At 40.9% G+C, this 25,746-nt stretch overlaps 1 protein-coding gene and 1 pseudogene across 1 annotated transcript in view; both read left to right on the plus strand.

Annotated features, from left to right (window-relative positions):
• The window catches only part of SMARCC1 (SWI/SNF related, matrix associated, actin dependent regulator of chromatin subfamily c member 1), a 147,457-nt gene that overhangs the window by 47,958 nt on the left and 73,753 nt on the right, over positions 1 to 25,746 (plus strand). The window contains exons 9-19 of the mRNA XM_066245840.1: positions 1,491 to 1,616; positions 2,593 to 2,714; positions 9,170 to 9,294; positions 11,095 to 11,154; positions 13,591 to 13,628; positions 14,601 to 14,722; positions 16,909 to 16,980; positions 21,243 to 21,356; positions 22,312 to 22,465; positions 23,776 to 23,889; positions 25,032 to 25,091. Of these exons, the coding sequence (XP_066101937.1) occupies positions 1,491 to 1,616; positions 2,593 to 2,714; positions 9,170 to 9,294; positions 11,095 to 11,154; positions 13,591 to 13,628; positions 14,601 to 14,722; positions 16,909 to 16,980; positions 21,243 to 21,356; positions 22,312 to 22,465; positions 23,776 to 23,889; positions 25,032 to 25,091 (1,107 nt within the window). The remainder of the gene's footprint in view (positions 1 to 1,490; positions 1,617 to 2,592; positions 2,715 to 9,169; positions 9,295 to 11,094; positions 11,155 to 13,590; positions 13,629 to 14,600; positions 14,723 to 16,908; positions 16,981 to 21,242; positions 21,357 to 22,311; positions 22,466 to 23,775; positions 23,890 to 25,031; positions 25,092 to 25,746) is intronic.
• On the plus strand, positions 9,050 to 9,175 carry LOC136314783 (U4 spliceosomal RNA; annotated as a pseudogene).

A 25,746-nucleotide genomic window follows, 5' to 3' on the forward strand; every position in this document is an offset into this window, starting at 1 on the left:
TTTACAGGCTAGGTCTGTGATTTAAATATTTATCTGAATTTATATCTGTCCAACATCCAGAGAACCTTCCATTTTATTAATTTTCACTCAGAAACATTAACAAAACCAGGAAGGAAGTGGCCATGTAAAGGACTAGGAGGAGGCCCGACTTTGACTCTCACCCGTTCAGCCCTCCTCAGGCGTGGCTGTCCCTGGACGGTGTCCGTCAAGCATCATGTACACTCGAAGGGTGCAAAGGGCTCTATGATAGGTCCCTGTAAATGTTCTTGTTCTAGAGCAGGGGCAGTCAACCTTTTTATGCCTACTGCCCACTTTTGTATCTCTGTTAGTAGTAAAATTTTCTAACTGCCCACCGGTTTCACAGTAATGGGGATTTATAAAGTAAGGAAATAACTTTACTTTATAAAATTTATAAAGCAGAGTTACAGCAAGTTAAAGCATATAATAATAATTACTTACCAAGTACTTTATGTTGGATTTTCGCTAAGTTTGGCAGAATAAATCTTTATAAAACAACTTACTATAGTTAAATCTATCTTTTTATTTATACTTTGGTTGCTCCGCTACAGCCTCCCATGAAAGCTGTAACGCCCTCTATTGGGCGATAGGGACCAGGTTGACTACCACTGGGTTAGAGTATTGTTGAATGCCTAAAGCAATGACTGTTTTTGGCCCTGTGTTGTTGAATGTTTTTATCAGTGATTTTCATGAAGATAAAGATGCCATGATTAGTGAAATAGGCCAAAGACAAAAACTGCATGGAATAAATTATATGTGGAACCTCTTTTTAGCCATCACGCCTGACCAGTCTGTGGCACAGTGAATAGAACGCGGACTGGGATGCGGAGGACCCAGGTTTGAGACCCCGAGGTCACCAGCTTGAGCGCGGGCTTATCTGGTTTGAGCAAAGCTCACCAGCTTGGACCCAAGGTCGCTGGCTCAAGCAAGGGATTACTCGGTCTGCTGAAGGCTCACGGTCAAGGCACATATGAGAAAGCAATCAATGTACAACTAAGGTGTCGCAATGCCCAACGAAAAACTAATGATTGATGCTTCTCATCTCTTCGTTCCTGTCTGTCTTTCCCTCTCTAGCCCTCTCTCTGACTCTCTCTCTGTCACTTTAAAAAAAAAAAAGCCATCACATTGCCTAGAAATAGTGGGAGAGTTTTTGCCAGAGGCTTGGAGAAATAGGGAGGGGTTGGTGAAAGTTACCACCTCTAAAATGAAGAAGGTCTGAGACTGATGCAAAATGTGGTGGTGACTGTAGCTGATAACACTAGTGTATAATTGAAATTTGTTAAGAGTAGAACATAAATGTTCTCAAACACACAAGAAAGCTAAATTTTGTGAGGTGATGGATGTCATTGTTCATCTTATGTTTTAAATTTGCAATACAGTTGAGAATTTTAGAATAATAAATCACCTTCTTTGAAATACTTGCAACTGATTTTATTATTTATGTAGATACTCATGCTTTGGTGTGTTTTTAGGTTCATGCAAAATGGATTTTGGACACTGATGTTTTCAATGAATGGATGAATGAGGAGGATTATGAGGTGGACGAGAATAGGAAGCCCGTGAGTTTCCGACAGCGAATTTCAACAAAGAATGAAGAGGTATTTGGTTTGCCACCATTTTTCTCCACTTGGTGTCTGTTCTTCTTTAGCTTGAATGTTGTCAAGTATTCACTGATAACGTCACATACAAACCACAGTGTATCAGCCATCGGGTACATATGAAAGTAACAAAGTGGCTGTTAACAGCCATCTCAGGAGCTGGCATCCCCAAGAAAGCGGCATGAAAATCCCAGGGTCTCTAAGTTTTTTTTTTAGCGAGAGAGAGAGAGAGTGATACAGAAACAGACAAGATGGAAGAGAGATGAGAAGCATCAACTCATAGTTGCAGCACTTTTATTTGTTCACTAATTGCTTCTCTTTTTTTATTATTTCTTTTTAAGTAAGAGACAGACAAGATGGAAGAGAGATGAGAAGCATAAACTCATAGTTGCGGCACCTTATTTGTTCATTAATTGCTTTCTCATGTGCCTTGACCGGGGTCGCAAGCCAAACTAATGACCCCTTGTTCAAAGCAATCTTGGGCTCAAGGCAGCGACCATTAGGTCATGTCTGTCATCCCACTCTCAAGCCAGTGACCCTGCACTCAAGCCTGATGAGCCCGCATTCAAGAGGTTTCGACCCTAGGACCTCTGCGTCCCAGGTTGACACACTATTCACTACAACACCACCTGGTCAGGCTGTTTTATATTTTTCTAGAGTTACTGGACGTGTTTATCCCACTTGGAAGTCCAGAATGTGTACAGGAGTGGTTTTTAGTTGTGGGGGATTTTGGAATGTCTGTTTTGTAGCACAGTTTGAATTATCTGGGAGATAGTGCTCACTTTTTATTGGTGACACATTACCTGAAAAGTCAGGGGAACTCTCTTGACTGCTGGGCCCAGGATGCCTTTCATTTGGTCTGAATATGTGTGTTTGCTACTGTCTTTGTGAAAATTCACCTTTGGGCAGGGGTTTGTAGAAACAGAAACTGAGAAATCAGCAAAGCTCGTTGATATTTCCATTTATTTCTTCCTAGCCAGTCAGAAGTCCAGAGAGAAGAGATAGAAAGGCATCAGCTAATGCTCGGAAGAGGAAACATTCGCCTTCCCCTCCACCTCCTGCACCCACAGAATCACGGAAGAAGAGTGGGAAGAAAGGGTAAGAACCACAGCGTGATTGAAAGAACATTTGTCTGACTGGTGGTGGCACAGCAGATAGAGCCTGGACCCGCGAGCTGGCTGGCTTCAGCATGGGGTTGCCTGCTTGAGTGTGGGATCCCAAGCTGACATGATCCCAAGGTTGCTGGCTTGAGCCCCAGGTTACTGGCTTGAGCCCAAGGTTACTGGCTTGAGCAAGGGCTCGAGCGGCTCGGCTTGAGCCCCCTGGTCAAGGCACGTATGAGAAGCAATCAGTGAACAACTAAATGAAGCAGCTACAAGTTGATGCTTCTCATCTCTCTCGTCCCTCTCTCTCTCCCTTCCTTTCTCTCTCAAAAACAAGCAAACAAACAAATAAAAGGGCATTCAAACAGACTCCCAAGAACTTTTTAGTTTTTTACCTTTATAATGGAAGTTTTGCTGAAAGGAGGTCTTTTTTTTTTTGACAGAGTCAAAGAGAGGGTCAGATAGGGACAGACAGGAAGGGAGAGAGATAAGAAGCATCAATTCTTTGTTGTGGCTCCTTTGTTTTTCATTGATTCCTTTCTCATATATGCCTTGATGGGGGGCAGAGGGGAGGCTACAGCAGAGTGAGGGACCCCTTACTCAAGCCAGAGACCTTGGGCATCAAGCCAGTGATCTTTGGGCTTGAGCCAGCGACCATGGGGTCATGTCTGTGATCCCACACTCAAGCCAGTGACCCTGCGTTCAAGCTGTGATCCCCCGCTCTAGCCTGCACTAAAACTGATGACCTTGGGGTTTCATACCTGTGTCTTTCACATCTCAGTCTGACACTCTGTCTATTGCGCCACCACCTGGTCGGGCAAGGAGGTCTTAACTTTACTTGATTGGATGTTTGCTTTGAAAGCTCATCTTGTTAAGGGTAGTTACCTGATGGGGGGGGTCTCATGTTGTATTTATACAAAGGTGCCCTGAATATTTTTCCCCCATCTAAGTACATATTGAGAAACATGGCTAGTATTATAATTTAAGAAATTATATTTATCCTTGTTAGTGTGTCTTTTTCTCTAATTTAAGGGTTATCTAATTCAAAATATTTTTTATAAAATTTATAAGTAGTATTAAAGAGCCAGTCACAGTCAGAAAAATGATTTTTTTTTAATTTGTGAAGCAACATGTCTGCTTTGTGACATAAAAATTAAAATTGTAAAACTTGGCCCTGGCTGGTTGGTTCATTGGATGGAGCATTGGCCCTGCATGCGAATGTCCCAGGTTCAATTCCTGGTCAGGGCACACAGGAGAAGCGATCATCTGCTTCTCTTCCCCTCCGTCTCCCCTTTCTCTCTCTTTCCCTCTCCCTGGCAGCCAGTGGCTTGACTGGTTTGAGCATCAGCACTGGGTGCTGAAGATAGCTTGGTTGGTATGAGTGTCAGCCTTAGGTGCTGGAGATAGCTCGGTTGATTTAAGCATTGGCTGAAGATGAGAGTTACTAGATGGGTCCTGGTCGACGTACATTTGGGAGTCTGTCTCTTCTCTCACTTAGAAAGTGTAAAACTAGATTTTTTTTTTTTGAATTCAAGTTTTATTCATTATAAAAGTCATACAACTCCTCATCACTGTCAAAACTCCCATCCATTAGCTTGTACTCGTCTGTGTCTGATGACGAATCACTGTCTTCAACAGTGAGCGTAAAGACAAGAGCAAAACGGGATGCAAGTAAAAAAAAAACTACAGCCTGACCTGTGGTGGCGCAGGGGATAAAGCGTCGACCTGGAAATGCTGAGGTCGCCGGTTCGAAACCCTGGGCTTGCCTGGTCAAGGCACATATGGGAGTTGATGCTTCCAGCTCCTCCTCCCTTCTCTCCCTCTCTAAAAATGAATAAAAAAAAAAAAAAGCTACAATCACTGCATAAAACACACCCAGTTTTAGACCCCAGATTTTTTTTTAAATGTGTGTCTTATACATGAAGAAATACTCTTTTTTATCCTTTTATTTTATTATTAAATTTAATGCAGTGACATTGATAAATCAAGGTACATATGTTGAGAGAAAACATCTCCAGATTATTTTGACATTTGATTATGATGTATACCCCTCACCCAAAGGCAAATTGTCTTCCGTTACCTTCTATCTGGTTTTCTTTGAGCCCCTCCCCTCCCCCCACCCCCTCTCTCTCCTTCCCGCCCCATCCCCCCTCTGTTACCATCACATTCTTGTCCATGTCTCTGAGTCTCATTTTTATTTCCCATCTATGTATAATTCATATAGTTCTTAGTTTTTTCTGATTTACTTATTTCTCTCCGTATAATGTTATCAAGGTCCATCCATGTTGTTGTAAATGATCCAATGTCATCATTTCTTATGGCTGAGTAGTATTCCATAGTATGTATGTGCCAAAGCTTTTTAATCCACTCATTCTCTGACGGACACTTGGGCTGTTTCCAGATCTTCGCTATTGTGAAAAATGCTGCCATAAACATGGAGATGTATTTCTCCTTTTGAAACAGTGCTATGGTGTTCTTGGGGTATATTCCTGAAAGTGGGATAGCTGGGTCAAAAGGCAGTTCAATTTTCAAATTTTTGAGGAATCTCCATACTAAAACTAGATTTTTTTATTGGTATCATTGGGAGTAACCTTATTTCTTCTTTTTTTTCTTTTTTCTTTTTTTTTATGTTAAGTGGGAGTCAGGCAGGCAGACAGATGGACTCTTGCATGTGCCCCAACTGAGATCCACCCAGCAGCTCCCTACAGGGCAATGCTCTGCCGATCTGGGGCTGCTCTCTGTTTTTATTTTATTTATTTATTTATTTATTAAGATTTTATTTATTTATTATAGAGAAGGGGGGGGAGGAACAAGAAGCATCAACTCCCATATGTACCTTGACCAGGCAAGCCCAGGGTTTTGAACCGGCAACCTCAGTATTTCCAGGTTGACGCTTTATCCACTGCGCCACCACAGGTCAGGCGCTATTTTATTTATTTTTTTAAATTTATTCATTTTAGAAAAGAGAGAGAGAGGGAGAGGAGAGAGAGAAAAAGAGAGAGAAAGGAGGAGGAGCAGGAAGCATCAACTCCCATATGTGCCTTGACCAGGCAAGCCCAGGGTTTCAAACCGGCGACCTCAGCATTTCCAGGTCGACACTTAATCCACTGCGCCACCACAGGTCAGGCCTGCTCTCTGTTTTTAAACAACTGAGCTATTTGAGCACCTGAGGTGAGGCGCTGGAGCCGTCCTCAGCACCCAGGGCCAGCTTATTTGAACCAGTTGAGCCATGGCTGCAGTAGGGAAATAAAGAGAGAGAGAAGTGGGATGACTGGTGAAGAAGATAGAGGCTTCTCCTGTGTGCCCTGACTGGGAATCGTACCTGGGACTTCCACACACCAGGCCCACACTCTACCTCTGAGCCAACCGGTAGGGTCACCTTATTTCTTAAATTTCCAATCTGAAACTTGATTTTCAAAAATTTTGGAGCTACCTGAAGTCCTTGCGAAAACACTGAAATCACACATGCTCCTTTTCCCACTTAGGGGCTAAGGGCTGGTGGCAGAACGCTAGTGGTTAACTGAACTGAGATGCAGCATCCAGGGGGCTCACAGTGGTGGCATTTGGCCTCTCGTCTTGAGAGTAAACCCATCTAATTGGGTTTTTCTTCATTTATTTTTTCTTCTTTTCCAAGTGATAGGAGGGGAGATGGAGAAACAGACTCCCACATGTGTCCTGACCGAGGTCCGCCCGGCAATCCCCATCTGGGGCCATGCTCGCATCCGAGCTATTTCTAGCACCTGAGATGGAGGCTCCAGGGAGCCATCCTTAGCACCTGAGGCCAACGTGCTTGAACCATTTGTACCATGGCTGCAGAGGGGATGAAAGGAGAGAGGAGGAGTGGAGAAACAGGTGGTTTGATTCTCTTGACCTGGAATTTAACCCAGGACATCTGCATGCCAGGCAAATGCTCTACCACTGAGCCAACTGGCCAGGGCCTTGGGTTTTTCAAAATGATACTTGTTCTTTAGTTGACTACATCTGACTATTATTGAGCAAGCCTTTGCTCATTTTAAGTTTCCCCTTAGGAAACTGTATTTAACCAAAACACATTGAAATGTTTTCCTAATGTTTGTTTCATTCATCCTACCTGCCTCTCTTCTTTCTTTTAAAATATTTTATTTCCTCACTACCCTTAGTTTCATAGGCCTTTTAAAAATTGTCATATAATTTTTTTGTGTGTGTGACAGAGACAGTGGGACAGAGAAGGACTGATAGGGATAGACAGGAAAGGAGTGAGATGAGAAACATCAGTTCTTTGTTGCAGCACCTTAGTTGTTCATTGATTGCTTTCTCATATGTGCCTTGACCGGGGGGCACAGCAGACCAAGTGACTCCTTGCTCAAGCCAGTGACCTTGGGCTCAAGCTGGTGATCCTTCCTCAAACCAGATGAGCCTGCATTCAATCTGGCGACCTCAGGGTTAGTCAACTGTTTTATACCTACCGCCCACTTTTGTATCTGTTAGTAGTAAAATTTTCTAACCGCCCACTGGTTCCACAGTAATGGTGATTTATAAAGTAGGGAAGTGACTTTACATTATAAAATTTATAAAGCAGAGTTACAGCAAGTTAAAGCATATAATAGTAATTACTTACCAAGTACTTTATGTCAGATTTTTGCTAAGTTTGGCAGAATAAATCTTTATAAAACAACTTACTATAGTTAAATCTCTTTTTATTTATACTTTGGTTGCTCCACTACTGCCCACCATGAAAGCTGGAATGCCCACTAGTGGGCGGTAGGGACCAGGCTGACTACCACTGCTCTATCCACTGCTCCACTGCCTGGTCAGGGAAATTGTCATATAATTTTTATTTGAAATTTTTAACTTTTTTTTTTTTTTTTTTTTTTTCTGAAGCTGGAAACGGGGAGAGACAGTCAGACAGACTCCCGCATGCGCCCGACCGGGATCCACCCGGCACACCCACCAGGGGCGATGCTCTGCCCACCAGGGGGCGATGCTCTGCCCCTCTGGGGCATCGCTCTGCCGCGACCAGAGCCTCTCTAGCGGCTGGGGCAGAGGCCAAGGAGCCATCCCCAGCGCCCGGGCCATCTTTGCTCCAATGGAGCCTCGGCTGCGGGAGGGGAAGAGAGAGCAGAGAGGAAGGGGGGGTTGGAGAAGCAAATGGGCGCTTCTCCTATGTGCCCTGGCCGGGAATTGAACCCGGGTCCCCCGCACACCAGGCCGACGCTCTACCGCTGAGCCATCCGGCCTGGGCCCGAAATTTTTAACTTTTATATCTCAGTCTAACCTGTAGCAACATGTTGTCTCACAGAAGAGAATTTGGTGTATTCTCTCAGCCCGTGGGTCTCAGGTTGGTCTGCCATGTGTATCTCCATCCCCACTCCCACTTGTCAGTGTGCTTTAGACTACATTCCCCTGATACAAGTTATTTTCTTCTCTCTTTCTGCCTTTACTCATCAGCCTGAAACATTGCCTACTTCTTAGTTATTACTGTTCCCAAGGTTTAGCTTTACTGTCACCTGCATCAGAACTTTTTCTGAGCTTTATTTTCCTGATACTTTTAGTCATTTCTCTATATTGGTATGCATCACATTGTATGAAATAGGTAATGATTTTTGTCCTGTATCCCTTATAAATCCTCAAAGTAAGTAGTCATTCTATTCTTGTTTGAACTTGAACATGCATTCTGGTATGTATCAGTTCTAAAACTATGAATTAGTGAAAGAGCAATGGCAATTAAACATTTTTTAAAATGTTTTATATATTGGTTTTAGAGAAAGGAAGGGAGAGGGAAAGTGAGCCAGAGATGAATTTGTTGTCCACTTATTTATGTATTCATTGGTTGATTCTTTTATGTGCCCTGCCCAGACATTGAACTCACAACCTTGACGTATGGGGGCGATGCTCTAACTGGGCTACCTGACCAGAGCCTGCAATGGCAAGTTTTATAGAAAGAATTAGTACCATTCTAAGTTATTCTGCTTTGCACTTTCTGGTACTGAAATGCTATAAAGAGCCAGGAAAATATAGTTTTTCATATCTTTGATAAAATTTCTAATGTAAGTGATTGTGATCAGAGAAAATACGTACCACATTTTTTTAGCACTTTTATTACACTATTTAAGCTTAGAATATGGTTTGCAATTTATATAATAGGATTTCTGTGTCCATTTTAATGCTTAATGGACACAGAACTTAATAAAAAAACTTTTATTTTTCTTCTGATTATATATAATTTGGGGAGTGTATTTAATTGTTTGATTTGATTTGTCTTAAAGTGATTCTGAGCATAAATTTTAACAACAATGAAGGTAATGTCTCTGAAGTTGCTTGCTATAAATAGCTATAATAATCTTACTTTTCAGCTTTGCACAGTGGCAGTATCCTAGCCAATGAGGTTTATCCGAGGCGTGATTATTGCAATTAAAATAATTTTAAAAAATAATAATAATCTTACTTTTCATGTATTTTTGTATGTTTTAGCCAAGCCAGTCTTTATGGGAAGCGCAGAAGTCAGAAAGAGGAAGATGAGCAAGAAGATCTTACCAAGGACATGGAGGACCCAACACCTGTACCCAATATAGAGGAAGTAGTACTTCCGAAAAATGGTTTGTATTCTTCTTTCTAGACTGTGGGAGTGTTCGACATGATTTAATTACTCTCAACATTGCCATGGGATTTTTGATACCTTGCTCTGTATCTCCAGTTCTCAACTTTCAAGTATGAATAGATTCCCCCTTTTAATGTAAACATTTATGAAGTTTCTCTTTTCCCATTTTATGGCATACTTGCTCTTTCTTTATTGGGAATATATACTGTGACCAAAAAGTTTTCTAACTTTTGTAATGCTTTAAAACTAACGTTTTTAAAATAATCTATACACGGACACACTGGCTCTATTAAAACTGAAGGGAGCAAAATGTAATTAAAAATTCTTACATGAAAATGTCACAGGCCCACTGTCATACGAGCGCTGAGGACAGTGTGAATAACGTTTAAGTGAGATTTTAAAATTCTGGCCCTCGCTGTTTGGCTCAGTGGTAGAGTGTTGGCCTGACGTGTGGATGTTCCAGGTTCGATTCCCAGTCAGGGCACACAGGAGAAGCAACCATCTGCTTTTCCACCCCTCCTCCCTCTCTCTCTCTCTCTCTCTCTCTCTCTCTTTCTCTCTCTCCCCCTCTTTCCCTCTCTCCCTCTCTTTCTCTCTCTCTCTTTCTCTCTCTCTCTCTTCCCCTCCTGCAACCATGACTTAGTTGGAGCTAGTTGGTCCCGGATGCTGAGATTGGCTCCATAGCCTCTACCTCAGGTGCTAAGAAGAGCTCAGTTGCTGAGCAACAGAGTAATGCCCCAGATGGGCAGAGCATTGCCCTGTAGTGGGCTTGCCGGGTGGATCTTGGTCAGGGCATATGCGGGAGTCTGCCTCCCCTCCTGTCACTGAATAAAAAAAAAATTGTTTTTAATCCTCAGAATTTGTTTCAAACTCACAGAGATGTATTAAAGGTATCAATTCTGCCTGACGTTTGGTGGCTCGGTGGATAATGCTTTTTTTTTTTTTTCTTTTTTTTTTTGTTTTTTTTGTTTTTTTTAGAGGCAGAGATAGACAGGGACAGACAGACAGGAACAGAGAGAGATGAGAAGCATCAATCATCAGTTTCTCGTTGCGCCTTGCGACTTCTTAGTTGTTCATTGATTGCTTTCTCACACGTGCCTTGACCACGGGCCTTCAGCAGACCGAGTAACCCCCTGCTGGAGCCAGCGACCTTGGGTCCAAGCTGGCGAGCTCTTTGCTCAAGCCAGATGAGCCCGCGCGCGACCTCTGGGGTCTCGAACCTGGGTACTTCCGCATCCCAGTCCGACGCTCTATCCACTGCGCCACCGCCTGGTCAGGCGGATAATGCTTTGACTTGGAATGCTGAGGTCGCCAGTTTGTAACCCTGGGTTTGCCCAGTCAAGGCACATACAGGAAGCAACTACGAGCTAATGCTTCCAACTCCTCCCTCTGCCCCCACTTTCTATCCTCTCTCTAAAATCAATCAACCAATCAAAATAAATAAAGGTTTCAGTTCTCCCTCAGTTTATCTAAACAAATGGCACAAAAATGGGAATCAAGAAATGCATACAAAACTAATAATATACTTTTATGAAAGGGATCAAAAGTGTTTTTTTATGTTTTGCTCTATATTGTTTACTTTCATGATGAGAAAATTGTGGTGTTTTGGTAATTAGTTTACAAATGTAGTGTTACCTTAAGGGGCTTGCTCTTCAGTGGGGATTGTGGTCTTTACATGAAGGTGAGGACTGAGGGATGGGCAGTTGTAGTGAGATTCATGTATTTTTAAATCCTTTTCTGCTTTCTTCTTAAAACTAAGTAGAGCTTCCCCCTAAATCAATTTTTTTTTTTCTTCTAGTAAACCCAAAGAAAGATAGTGAAAATACACCTGTTAAAGGAGGAACTGTAGCCGATTTAGGTAAAAAACAAAAAATATATACATTTTTGTGTTGTTTTCTGTCGTAATATATCAGCTTCTCTGATACTTTTGTCTTTACTGAGAGATGTCTCTTTCAGTTTCTCTACTTTCCAGCAGGTATTAACACTAGCTACCTTTAGTGCCGTTGTGGTTTGGTTTTCTGCCACTCGAGGAAATCTGATTTCCTGTGGTCTGCTCTCTTCATTCTTGGTGACCTACTCATGGTGTAACCTTTTCCTGCAGGTTAGCAAAGGCAATGATATTATACCTAAATCAGGAGTTCTGAGTTTTAAAGAAATTGTTATAATTAAGCACTTTCTAATCTCTGAAATATTTGTTTTACAATATATGCAGATTCAATTTGCATCTTTAGAACAAAAATTTGACTATTAATACTTTGTAAGCCAACTTAAGATTTTCTAAACTGTAAAATGAGAGTCACATTATCCTTTTGTATTTTAAAGTTACAGAGTACATTTTACAAGTAAGATAAATTTTTGGATGCACTAGGAGGGTAGAAGAAAGGCATGTGTAGTCACTTGTTCATGTTTTAAAATATTAGGGTAGTTTTAAACATCTTTATTCTTGAGAGCTATGTATAGAATAATAATTTTGATTAATTTCTCCTCATAAAATCAAAGGAAAAGCTGGTATTTTCAGCATAAACTAAGTGTTTGACTTAATGGAGTTTTAGAGCTTAAAGGGATTTTCCAGCTCTCTTAATGTAGAAAAGGAGACTTCAGAAATTGTCTTGACATTTTATATAAAGCAGGGTTAAGTCAACAAAATGGAGTAATTCCCTCCATATCCACTGGAGATACGTTCTAAGACCCCTACCCTACCCCCCGGTGGACGTGTGAAACTGGATAGTACTAAACCCTGTATGTAGTGCTCATCTGTTTATGTCCTGCAAAGAAGGATGGCAGACTTTTTCAGAAAAGAACAGATAGTAAGTATTTTAGGTGTTGTGGGCAGAAGTGCCTGTCACAGCTAATCAACTTTGTCATTGCAATGCAAATGTAATCATGGATAGTATTGAACAAATGATCGTGGCTTATCCCAATAAAACTTTTATTTATGGGCACTCAAACTTGATTTTCAGTTCATTTTTATGTGTCATGATATAGTCTTATGTTGACCTTCTTTTCAACCATCTAGAAATGTAAGACCGTGTGTCACTTTCAGGTGTGATGGGTTCCCTAAGGCCATCCACACATTTGGAGAGTCTCTAGGAGGATTCACGGGATTCAGTATATAGCTGTATGCACAGTTAACATGTATCAGCTATGTAGGAAGCGTAACCGGTCAGATCACAAGAAGACAGGGCACAGAGTGGCTGAAGTTACTTTCATTCTTTCCTTTCATGTGAGGGGCACCCAGAATGTATTAATACTTTCCCTGTAGCAACAGCAGCACATACGCAGTGTTTCTACCCAAGGAAGCCCCAGAGAGGGTCTGTGACCTGTGGTTGGGGAGAGGGTCCTGTTTATGCAGGGTAGCCTCCACCTAGCCCATACCAGAATTCCAGGCTGTGGAGCTGCATTGAGAGTTCCTCATAAGCAGTGTTGTTTGCACAGCCTAGACAGTGAACCATCCTTAACTGTAGCTGTTGGCCAGTAATTAGTCATATTCCCAGGTTCCTACAAAAACAGGCAGCAGCCAGATTGGCTTGTGGGCTATAGATTCCTGACCCTGCTCCAAACAGCTTATTTAGTGCTTTTCAAACAGCAGATTATCTTGGAAATATTTGTTAAGTGAGTTATAAAAAATTATTTTCTCATATTCTTTTTGAACTTCGCAGTGCCTTAGTTACTGCTAACGGTCATAGTAAGTATTAAAAGATAACGTCTATTAGCAGAACTTAATGTAATGATTTGTGCCAGAATCTCTTACCTTTGTCACACTGGCAACTTGCACTGTTTGCGGTGGAAATCAACTGCCTAGTGTAAATTACATGTGGGTTTGCTCCTGTTCTGCTAAGGCCAGCATTTAGGTCCTGGAGTCCCCTAGCCTCAGAGGGTATTAACATTCTTACCAGGACTTCGTCTGTAGGAATGATTGTAACCTCTTTCTTTACTCCTCATTCTTTACACATGTCCTCTGGGATCCAAAATGCCATCACTTATTTCACCAAACCTCAGGAGGCAAAAGCCTTAATCAAGCCCCTTGCCTATTAATAAGTAAGATAGTAACCCAACCAGTAATTAGTTATAAATTCCCTGTTGTTGAAAATTTTTAACTATTTATGCATTGAATTTCTACTTACCTCTGTGATTCTGTGTACAATTCTAATTTACTGAGTTATTTGGGGTGTATTTGCTTTAATACCCCATTTTCTTTTCTCTGTCCACTATCAGTTACTTAAACCTTAAAGTTTCCAAGTAATCTAAACAGCTTTACCTGTTTTTAGAATAAATATGTGTTTTGATTTTACAGATGAGCAGGATGAAGAAACAGTCACAACAGGAGGAAAGGTAATGATTATTTAGCAGAAGTGACTCTAAGAGTCCTCTGTGTTGAGACGAGGGTTACTGAATGAGAAGTGTCCTTAGAAATGTACTGTTTTTAGACCCTCATGATTTTTAAATTTCTTTTTTAACATCCCAGAAATAATTTGTTTCTTTTACCCTAAAGTTTTCTCAAAAAGAAATTTCCATCTTCCCCAGTAATGGATCTGAGGAAGCAGGGATTTTGAAATTACCGTATTAGCAAGTTTAGGTTTTTAGGTGGAATCATTTGCAAAACCTCTATAGTTTCTACCTGATATAAATCAGGTAATTTTTAGTAATGGGAATGATTGAAACTGTAGACCCTTTAGCTGGACTACCTACAGTTTTATTTGGATTATAATTTATTAGTTCTGTGCATCATTTTCTCACCCACCAATCAGATAGTAAATAGTACCTGCTGCTGTTATTGTCAGGAATAAATGATATAATACATATATAGTTGTTAACAGATACTTAATGCTAAATCTTTGGGATAGGGGAAGCCTTCTCATTATGCCTTATTAGTGCCTTGAGTCAACTCCATGCAAATAACTTGAGAGCTAGTATTTTTGATTTGTGTTCCTAGTCAGTTAAAACTGTACAGGTAAGAAACAAAGTATTGTGAAAAAAGTTTTGGGCTGTGAGCCTGAATTCTTTAGAATAGAAATAGCCTTTTTGTAATTAACTTGATATTTACTCTTATTATGAGACATTTATCTTGTAGGAGTTGATTCCCCCATCCCTAAAAGGCAGGATATCACCTGCTATTTCACCTGGACATCTTGTGAAGTACCTTTAAAATTGTGAAAGACTGTTTTGATTTGAAATTTATTTTTCTGGTCCTTGAAATTAGATCAAATAGCTTCATTTTTTTGCGATGTAATATCAGAAGTTTGAAAGCTGTTATGCACCTCTCTGTAGTTCTCGCTCTCTCTCTGAACTTTGGCGTTTCTACAGGAAGATGAAGATCCCAACAAAGGTGATCCGAGTCGGTCAGTAGACCCTGGTGAAGATAACGTGACAGAGCAGACCAATCATATTATTATTCCTAGCTATGCATCGTGGTTTGATTATAACTGGTGAGTGGGCCGCGTATATCTGTGAACATGGTATTTAGGAGTGGGAGAACGTTTCCTGAACTCATATTGTGCCATATTGTTTAAGTCCCCACATCTGTAATCACTGTCACACTGGATGAGGGGAGCTGGAAAGTGATTTCATGTTACCTTTAGAAAGTATTCTTTAAAACAATTTCAGGATAGAAACTTAGGGTTATAAAATGTGTGAGCTTGAAGCTCATTTGGTTATTCAGGCAGGCAAATGCTTAAATACTTAATAATCATAAAATATTGCTGTTTATTGTATGATTTTAAATCATCATGGAAATATATAGACAAACTCAATTCACTGCCCAGTAATGGCTGCATTATAATAGAAAATGCGTTAATTATTAGGAGGCTTTTTATGTACAAATTCTGGTATATAAAAAAATTGAAGAGCCTGACCAGGCAGTGGTGCAATGGATAGAGTGTCGGACTGGGATGCGAGAGGACCCAGGTTCAAGACCCCAAGGTCACTAGCTTGAGTGCGGGCTCATCTGGTTTCAGCAAAAAAAAAAAAAAAAAAAAAAAGGCTCACCAGCTTGGACCCAAGGTCGCTGGCTCGAGCAAGGGGTTCCTCGGTCTGCTGAAGGCCCGTGGTCAAGACACATATGAGAAAGCAATCAAGAACAACTAAGGTGTCGCAATGCAAAACAAAAAGCTAATGATTGATGCTTCTCATCTCTCTGTTCCTGTCTGTCTGTCCCTATCTGTCTCTGTAAAAAAAAAAAAAAATCAAAACAGACTTTTTTTAAAAAATAGAGACAGAGAGAGTCAGAGAGGACAGATAGGGATAGACAGACAGGAAGGGAGAGAGATGAGAAGCATCAGTTCTTTGTTGCAGCACCTTAGTTCTTCACTGATTGCTTTCTCATATGTGCCTTGACGGGGGGGGGGGGGGGGGGCCTACAGCAGACCGAGTGACCCCTTGCTCAAGCCAGCGACCTTGGGTCCAAGCTGGTGAGCCTTGCTCAAACCAGATGAACGTTCACTCAAGCTGGTGACCTTGGGGTTTTGTACCTGAGTCCTCTGTCTCCTAGTCCAACACTCTATCCACTGCGCCACCACCTGGTCAGACCATTGGTATAACTTTAAAAATTCAATTCACCACAAAGTTTCTTAGGGCTGGAAAAAAAGGTTCAGTGTTGTTAACAGCTTGAAAAACTGATTGTTATAAATTACATTGTCTTCTAGCCCATTATTCATTTTACCAGTTGGTTGCCATGCCAACTACTGTGATATTTGTCAGCCAGTCAGCTAATTTCCAAAGAACTCTTTCTGTCATCTAGTCATGAAGTATTACGAAAACAACATAAAATATGTAGCTTTCAATGTATTGATAGCAATTTTTTTTTTGTATTTTTCTGAAGTGAGAAGCAAGGAGGCAGTCAGACAGACTCCTGCATGTGCCTGACCAGTATCCACCCGGCATGCCCACCAGGGGGCGATGCTCAACCCCTCTGGGGCATTGTTCTGTTGTAGCTGGAGCCATTCTAGCACCTGAGGCTGAGGCCACAGAGCCATCCTCAGTGCCTGGGTCAACTTTGCTCCCATGGAGCCTTGGCTGTGGGAGGGGAAGAGAGAGACAGAGAGAAAGGAGAGGGGGGAGAGTGGAAAAGCAGATAGGCGCTTCTCCTGTGTGCCCTGAGTGGAAATCGAACCCAGGACTTCCACAAGTTGTGCCAACACTCTACTACTGAGCCTACTGCCCAGGGCTATTGATAGCAATTTATGAATTTGGTTATAGGAATAGAAAAACTACAGTAAATATTGGGGGTCAGAAAGTGAAAATTTTAATTTTATTACATCCTATTGATACATAGGATTTTGTGCAAGCCAATTACTTTTGCAAGTAGTGCTCAATTTTTGCATTTATCAGGGTATTTTTTCAAGATTACATTAATTTGTTTTACAGAAGGGGGGTAAGAAGTATCAGCTCATAGTTGCTTCACTTTAGTTCTTCATTGCTTGCTTGTTGCTTGTCATATGTGCCTTGATCGGATCAAACTGGCAACTTCAGCATCCCAAGCCGATGCCCTATACACTTTGCCACCACTGGCCAGGCATAGATTCATCAGTTTTGCTTTGAGAATTCAAAAAGTTTAGATCAAATTTTAAGAATTTTATTTTTCAGAGTACTTCTAATCTTTTCTCTTTCTTTTCAGTATTCACGTGATTGAACGGCGTGCTCTTCCTGAGTTTTTCAATGGAAAAAATAAATCAAAGACTCCAGAAATGTGAGTGACATGTAGAGATGTAATCCTGATCCTGTTACATGCTTTAGTGGGCCAATAGGTAGAAAAATTCTGTGTTTGACAGAGGGTTCTTAAAGCATATGTCTAAGTTAATGATTGCGTATGTGTGGTAGTTGGCAAATACCTTACTTTGTTCAGAATAGTGTTCATATCTTTGCTGCACAGAATTCCTTGCCTCAAAGTAAATTGTTTCAGATTTTTATCCCTCAACCTTGAATTAACATATATATGTTAGCTCTTGTAAGTTTTAAATTCCGTAACAATTAGTCAATAAATTTATTCAGGTTTCTAACAGTTTCCACCTTTTGTGTTCATATATGTTATGAGCTATAGCTATTTGTATATAATACTCTAGGAGCAAATGGAATTTTTATCATATTTTCCTGATGAATAACTAGTCCTTAAAAGAATGCAAAGTAGGATGATATAGCTGCACAGGAATTGCTCATCATTGTGTCAGGGATTGTGCATTTGCATTGAAAACGGGAAAATTCACTGGAAGGACGAAGTTGTCAGGACATATTTGTGCCTTTGGTTGGTGACCATTAAATACACACTTCTAGAAACCCTTGCCCCTAAAATAAATGCATATCTATCATACTATAAATATCTTTTCATTTATTTTCATATTGTTAATCTGTTATCTGTTGTATACATGTGATTATACAAATAGATGTCTCTTGTTTAAATTGTTAGGGAAGGATAATTTCCCACATAAAACACATGGTGTAGTATAGATAATTGAATAATAAATGTACTTATGGGAGTCTTCTGTTAAAAGCACAGTCTGTTCCGTTTAACTGTAAGCTCACCTTTCAGTCTGTGTTTATCTACCTGTGCATTCACAGCACCCGTTTTGAGCAGTGTCACTTTTCTGCTTGGATGCATCTAACCTCAGGCTGCCAGAATTTTGTTTTTACTTTTGTGACAAGGACTTTTGCTAGGTCTTATAACTTCTTAATGCTCTTGTTTTAAGTATTTTGTGGCAGAAATGCTTGGGTACATTTTGGAATCTGCTCTGCTCCCCAGTCTGTTATCTCTGAGTTTGACCTCATGGCTTCTACTCATTGCCTAGTTGGGATCTTTGAAAAACTGCCAGGCAGAAGTTATATAGCCACGTCAGAACCCAACCCACATATGGATCTAGGAAGAAGACAGAAATGAAATTGGCAAGGTTAAGAGCCCCACACTGTCTGTGTTGAATTCCAGCTTCACTCTTTCTCGGTCCGTGGTCTAGGACAAATTCTTAAATCACTCGATGCTTAGTTTTCCACTTCTCTATCTGGAATGATAGAACTATCTGGAAAAGATAGTTCTGTTATCTATCTAATGATAATAGAACTTGTGAGGGTTAATTGAGTTACTGCATGGGAAGTGCTTAGAACCATGTCTGGCACACAGTATGTGCTAGATACATAGCAGAATACCTTCTTACCTGCGGGTTGTACCCTCCAAGACCTCCAGGGATGCCTGAAACCACAGATATTACTGAACCCTGTACAGTCGGCCCTTTGAATTCACGGTTTCACATCTGCAGATTCAACCAACTGGATTGGAAAAAGTATTTTCCACCTGTGGTTGGGAATCTACAGATGCAGAGGGCCTGCTGTTGTTAGAGAGAGAACATATGTAGTGGGGTGCCATTCATCTCTATGATGAAATTTGTGTTTATGTTACGTCACATTAACTTCATCAGATTGCTGTATTTCAGTGGTTCTCAAACTTTTTGAAGTTGGGGCGCATTTAAAATCCTACAAATAATTGTTGGCGCACTATATACAAATTTCTGAGAAATATGTTATAATATTTAAGTTAAATATATATATATTTTTTACAGAGACAGAGAGAGAGAGAGTCAGAGAGGGATAGATAGGGACAGACACACAGGAATGGAGAGAGAGGAGAAGCATCAATCATCAGTTTTTCGTTGTGACACTTTAGTTGTTCATTGATTGCTTTCTCATATGTGCCTTGACCATGGGCCTTCAGCAGACTGAGTAACCCCTTGCTCAAGTCAGCGACCTTGGGTCCAAGCTGGTGAGCTTTGCTCAAACCAGATGAGCTCGTGCTCAAGCTGGCAACCTTAGGGTCTCGAACCTGGGTCCTCTGCATCCCAGTCGAACGCTCTATCCACTGCGCAACCGCCTGGTCAGGCTAATTAAGTAAAATATTAAAGAAAAAAATATAAAGTGTGCTTTTATGGTAATTAAAATAAATACAACAAAATTAAATTTATTCTGACATTAAACAACGTTTTATGTTACATTTTTTGAGTTATGCTTTTTAGAATTAGTAAAAAAGGGGTTAAAAAATTTAAAAGAGACAAAAAAGTTATCTTTACATATATATAGATAACATTCTTAGTAAGATTTAGTAAATTCGGCAGGTCCTGACGCAAATCTGTTTTTTCATTCTTGTGTTTATGAGAAATATGAGGCCTGATATGTCCTAGCGATTTCTTCAATGTTTGGGCATATTTTTGAAAGGCAACTCTCATTTCCTCATCAATACATTGAAGAATTTATCTCTTTTTACTCTTGTGTTGAGGGTAGAAAATCCTAGTTCACATAAATAGAATGTTGAAAATTATAGTAAAATGTTTCAAAGCTTTTTTTGGGGTTTTTTTGTGTGGTATTTTTCCGAAGCAGGAAACGGTGAGAGACAGACTCCCGCATGCGCCCGACCGGTATCCACCCAGCACGCCCACCAGGGGGCGATGCTCTGCCCCTCCGGGGCGTCGCTCTGTCACAACCAGAGCCACTCTAGCGCCTGGGGCAGAGGCCAAGGAGCCATCCCCAGCGCCCGGACCATCTTTGCTCCAGTGGAGCCTTGGCTGCGGGAGGGGAAGAGAGAGACAGAGAGGAAGGAGAGGGGGAGGGGTGGAGAAGCAGATGGGCACCTCTCCTGTGTGCCCTGGCCGGAAATCGAACCTGGGACTTCTGCACGCCAGGCCGACGCTCTACCACTGAGCCAACTGGCCAGGGCCTGTTCAAAGCTTTTTTAGATATTCCCACATATTCTTCTTTTATAGAAATCAAAAAGACTTCAAGAGACAATTCCTTATGTATAATCATCAATCCATAAGCCGTAGATATAGCTGCCAGTTCCTCTTCTGTTAATGTTAAGCCAAAATCACTTGAAGCTTCCATGAATGGGTTTCTAATCCAATCGTATTCTTCACTGTTAAGTGATGGAAAATAGTATAAATTAAATTCTGCTCATCAGCTTTCAAGTCCTATTTTATTTACACTTAACTTTGCTCACTTCCAGAATCAGATTCTTCAATATCACGCTTTTTGAGAAATCTATCCCTTTTATTTGGGTGTATTTATCTAAAAATAATATAATGATGTGTTAATAATAAATATATTAATAATAATGATGTGTTAACAAAAAGAGCAGTATTTTCATAATGAAATGGTATAATAGAATAACTATATTTATTTTTATATCTGGGCACATGCTGTGAACCAGCGCAGCTAGTAATTTCAGGTCTAGTGGGAATTGTGCAGAATTAAGACAATACGCAGAATTAAGAAAATACGCAGTTGGGAGAGCCCTGCAATTGCTGCTGGCAAAAACAAAGCCCTTCCCAAAACCACATTTTGCTTTATTTATAGGGCAAAGTGGGCCATTAGCAAATCAGTGAGATCTTTGATCATGTTTCCAAGGCAACCCAAGAATTTTACCAAGTGCAGAAAACCCCCACCATGCATATCATCTTAACTTTACACCAAAGAATAGAAGAAACTTGCCTCTAGTCTTTCCCAGAAACATGGGGGGTAGTGTAAACAATCCAGCACCACAGTTTAATAGCCTTTTACAACCTAATCAGGCAAGTGAGGTGGGGGGTTGGGCAGACTGTCAGCTTACAGCTAATTCCCCACACCTCTGTCTCCCGAAAATCTAAACTCCAAAAGCCTTGTTGGTTTTTTGGTCCCCAACAGGCACATATTTCTCTGGAATACCATAGGGTGCACCGGGTAATCTAGGGCACACCAGTGTGCCATGGCACACACTTTGAGAACCACTGCTCTATTTCTTTATTATATATGTTAGTAAATAGGTTTTTGCATATTACAGTTTCTTACAGGAGTTACACTGTAAATACTACAGTGTCGCTGGTTTATTGTAATGTTAACTTTTGATATATTTGGTTGTGATGAATATGCAGACTTTTAGCTCTATGGGTTGTTTCTGAAAGGATGTTTGCTCACCTTAAGGATTTTGCCATTGCTTTTTAGATACTTGGCATATCGAAATTTTATGATTGACACATATCGCCTAAACCCCCAAGAATATTTGACCAGCACTGCTTGTCGGAGGAACTTGACTGGAGATGTGTGTGCTGTGATGAGGTAAAGGTCTGAATTGCTCAGCCACTGCACTGCAGGTGGTAGCTGATCATCGCTGTCAAATGTTTAATTGATTGAACTGGGATGTTTTCTTGGTTAATAAAAGTAACTTAATCACATGTCTTTCATTTAGGGGTTGACTATTTGTAGTACTGGGGCTTTTTTTCCTTTTCTTAAGTTGGATGGAGTGAGGGTTGGGAGGGAGATTGGATAAGCTCTGTGCCCTAGATCTGTCAAAAGAAAGAAACCAAATGGTGGGTCTCCTTCTGGGAATTTGGTCTGTGTGTGTGTACTTCCACCATGGAGCCAACTGAACATTGGTTCTCTCATTTCTTTGATTGAAATGATTAGGATTTTTTTTGTGTGTGTATTTTTCCCAAGTTAGAAGCGGGGAAGCAGTCAGACTCCCGCATGCGCCCAACCGGGATCCACCCGGCATGCCCACCAGGGAGCAATGCTCTGCCCATCTGGGGCGTTGCTCAGTTATAACCTAAACCATTCTAGCACCTGAGGCAGAGGCCATAGAGCCATCCTCAGCACTCAGACCAACTTTGCTCCCATAGAGCCTTGGCTGCAGGTGGTGAAGAGAGAGGCAGAGAGAAAGGAGAGGGGGAAGGGTGGAGAAGCAGATGGGCACTTCTCCTGTGTGCCCTTTCTGGAATCAAATCCGGGGACTTCCACACACTGAGCTAATGCTCTACCACTGAGCCAACCGGCCAGGGCTGAAACGATTAGACTTTATACTAGGTCTTGAAGTGCTATGTTGTGAACATTGTTTTGAGTTTGGAGAAATTATCCCTCATTCAACAAACCAGAATTGTCAGTTACTTTGTGATGGTTCATAACCTACAGAGAACATGTTGACTTGTTTTTTGTTTTCTTACTATAACCTGATGATTACTATGAAGGAGATGAGATACAGTCTCCATATTTTAACTCTCAGAGGTCTATTCTTTAGGGTTCATGCCTTCTTAGAGCAGTGGGGGCTTGTTAATTACCAAGTGGATCCAGAAAGTCGACCGATGGCAATGGGGCCGCCTCCTACTCCGCATTTCAATGTCTTGGCTGATACCCCGTCGGGGCTTGTGCCTCTGCATCTTCGGTCACCTCAGGTAAGTTAATGCTGCCTTTTCTTCAGGTAGCAGACTGCCACGTCTGGCAATCATATTCAGGAATTATTATTGTCATGTAATAGTATTATTTTTTAGCGGATAGGTTTTATTTGTATTTATCTATTGTAAATATTTAAGTCCATAAGATTCTTTAGTGTTTAAGATAATGCTTTTCTGTTAATGTCAAGACTGTGTGCCTTATCCTGTCATATGTTACATGTTTTCTTTTATACTCATGATTCCCTTTATCACTTCTGTCACTGAAGACACTAATTAAACAGATTGTTTAAATGTGTTAAATTGTTTAAAACTTCTTCCCCGTAGCAACATTTGGGAAGTGGATAGCCACAAAACATATTCTTGTATTAAGTCAGTCAGGTGATGGATAGCATTAATTTGAATAACATACCCTCCATTGTGAAATGGAAGATCATATTTAAGAAAGTTTGTTGTTGCCTGACCAGGCAGTGGTGCAGTGGCTGCAGGGGTCCCCAAACTTTTTACACAGGGGGCCAGTTCACTGTCCCTCAGACCGTTGGAGGGCCGGACTATAAAAAAAACTAAAAAAATCCCTATGCACACTGCACATATCTTATTTTAAAGTAAAAAAACAAAACGGGAACAAATACAATATTTAAAATAAAGAACAAGTAAATTTAAATCAACAAACTGACCAGTGTTTCAATGGGAACTATGCTCCTCTCACTGACCACCAATGAAAGAGATGCCCCTTCCAGAAGTGCAGCGGGGACTGGATAAATGGCCTGGGGGGGCCACATGCGGCCTACGGGCTAGAGCATTGGACTGAAACGTGGAAGACCCAGGTTTGAAACCCTGAGGTTGCTGGCTTCAGTGCAGGATTATCCAGCTTGAGTGTGGGGTCGCTGACTTGAGCATGGGATCTTAGCCTTGACCCCATGGTTGTTAGCTTGAGCTGAAAGGTTGCAGGCTTGAAGCCCAAGGTTGCTGGCTTGAGCAAGGGGTCAGGTGGTCTGCTGTAGCCCCCAAGTCAATACATATATGAGAAAGCAATGAACAAACAACAAAGATGCCACAATGAAGAATTGATTCTTCTCATCTCTTTCCTTTCTGTTTCTCTGTTCCTGTCTATTTTCTTTGTGACTTAAAAGAGACAGAAAAATGTTTCTTATATGTTGAAATTTTGTTAGGAGTATATTACTTATTTTTGTGTAGGGTCTCAACTAGGAGTCAGTATTTTATTAGGTGCCAATATTAAATAGTTCTTTAAACCTTCTGTCCCCTGGACTTTGTAAAGGTTCATACAGCCATTTATCATTTGTCTCACTCAGGTCCCTGCTGCTCAGCAGATGTTAAATTTTCCTGAGAAGAACAAGGAAAAACCAATTGATTTGCAGAACTTTGGTCTCCGTACTGACATTTACTCAAAGAAAACCTTAGCAAAGGTAAGAATTTTTCCCTAGACACACACTGCCTACAATTCAGCATGTACTCTTTGTCCTTCTTCCTTCGAAGGTATATCATTTCCCATAAGGAACTTAATTTACTGTCTACAGTAAGTAGGTGAGCTTTCTACTTAATCTGATGGCATTTTATAAAACAACAATGACTTCTATCATTCTTTCTGTATGCTTAAAAGATAGTTATTTAAAAATAACTATGATGAGCCCTGGCCAGATAGCTCAGTGGGTTAGAGCAGTGGTCCCCAATCCCCAGGCCGCGGACCGGTACCGGTCCATGGGCCATTTGGTACTGGTCCACAGAGAAAGAATAAATAACTTACATTATTTCCGTTTTATTTATATTTAAGTCTGAATGATGTTTTATTTTTTAAAAATGACCAGATTCCCTCTGTTACATCCATCTAAGACTCACTCTTGACGCTTGTCTTGGTCACATGACACATTTATTCATCCCACCCTAAAGGCCGGTCCATGAAAATATTTTCTGACATTAAACCGGTCTGTGTCCCAAAAAAGGTTGGGGAACCACTGGGTTAGAGCATCGTCCTGAAGCACAGAGGTTGCTGGTTCGATCCCAGGTGAGGGCACATCAAATTTTCAATAATTTAAAAAAAAATAACTATGATTAATATATTAAAGAAAATAGAGGACAAATGGAGAATTTCAACAGATAATTGGAGTATATCAAAAGAATCAAATGAATATTGTATAATTGAAAAATATACCTGAAATGAACTCGTTGGATGAGTTTGATAGCAGGCAGCATACAGCAGGAACAGGGTTAGTGGGCTCAGGAAGTTAGTAGAGTTACTGAAATTGAAGGGCCAAGAGAAAAAAGAATTTGGATGAGACAGGACAATGACAGCAGAGTGCAAGGGATACATGGAGTGCAGTGAAAAGAACTCATTTATCATTAGAGACTTGTAAGAAGAAAAATGGAGCAAAAGTGTTAAATAACCCACCATTTCTATTCAAAGTTCAGGTTCCATAAGTTTTCTTCCTTTACTCAGGGACTTATTTTGTTAGTTTGCATAAAACAGTCCCCTGAACTTAGAAGGGAATTTTACTGGACTCCATATTTAGCTTTTAGGAATGAGTGGATAACTTCCGGTTTTGTGTTGTAGAGTAAAGGCGCCAGTGCTGGAAGGGAGTGGACCGAGCAGGAGACCCTGCTGCTGCTGGAGGTGAGCACACGGACGCTGGGGCCTCTGTCCACCTGTGAGCGGGGTGCCGGGTAGCTCTGACTAGCATTTCAAATACACCTGTGGAGTCTATTCTGGAATTCTTTGATCCATGTAGTGAATTTGAACAGAATTTTCTTGGATCATTGTTTAAGTATCAAACCTAGAGCTTACGTACTGGTTGTCAGTAGGGGAGATTAAGCCTGGCTATGGGTTATTTTGGCCCAGGCTGGATTTTTTTTTGTTTAAAATTGTTGCCAATATTAAACATTAGAGCTTTGCCAAAGATTTCTAACCATTCCCCCAAAATTGGAAGGTAGGACAATTCTGAGACCTTGTTTCCACACAGCAGTAATTGGCTGGCCTTGAATAGCATATGTTCCTTTGAAGTTGAGCATTTCTTCAGATTCCAGTTTTTCTTGACTCAGCCCACCTTAGTCATTGCAGATTAGTTCCCTAGTGCTTGTCTGCACTGAGTTGTGACCTTCGTACTTCCCAGAAGGACTCCAGAGAAGTAGCTGAAGTTCACCTGCCATTGAAAACACTTTTTGATCATGCAGGATATCTGTTAGCCAGTTTTTTGTTTTTTGTTTTTGTTTTTTTTTTACAGAGGCAGAGATAGACAGGGACAGACAGACAGGAACGGAGAGAGATGATA

Source organism: Saccopteryx bilineata, chromosome 10, assembly GCF_036850765.1.
Source record: "Saccopteryx bilineata isolate mSacBil1 chromosome 10, mSacBil1_pri_phased_curated, whole genome shotgun sequence".
Lineage (NCBI taxonomy): Eukaryota > Metazoa > Chordata > Mammalia > Chiroptera > Emballonuridae > Saccopteryx > Saccopteryx bilineata.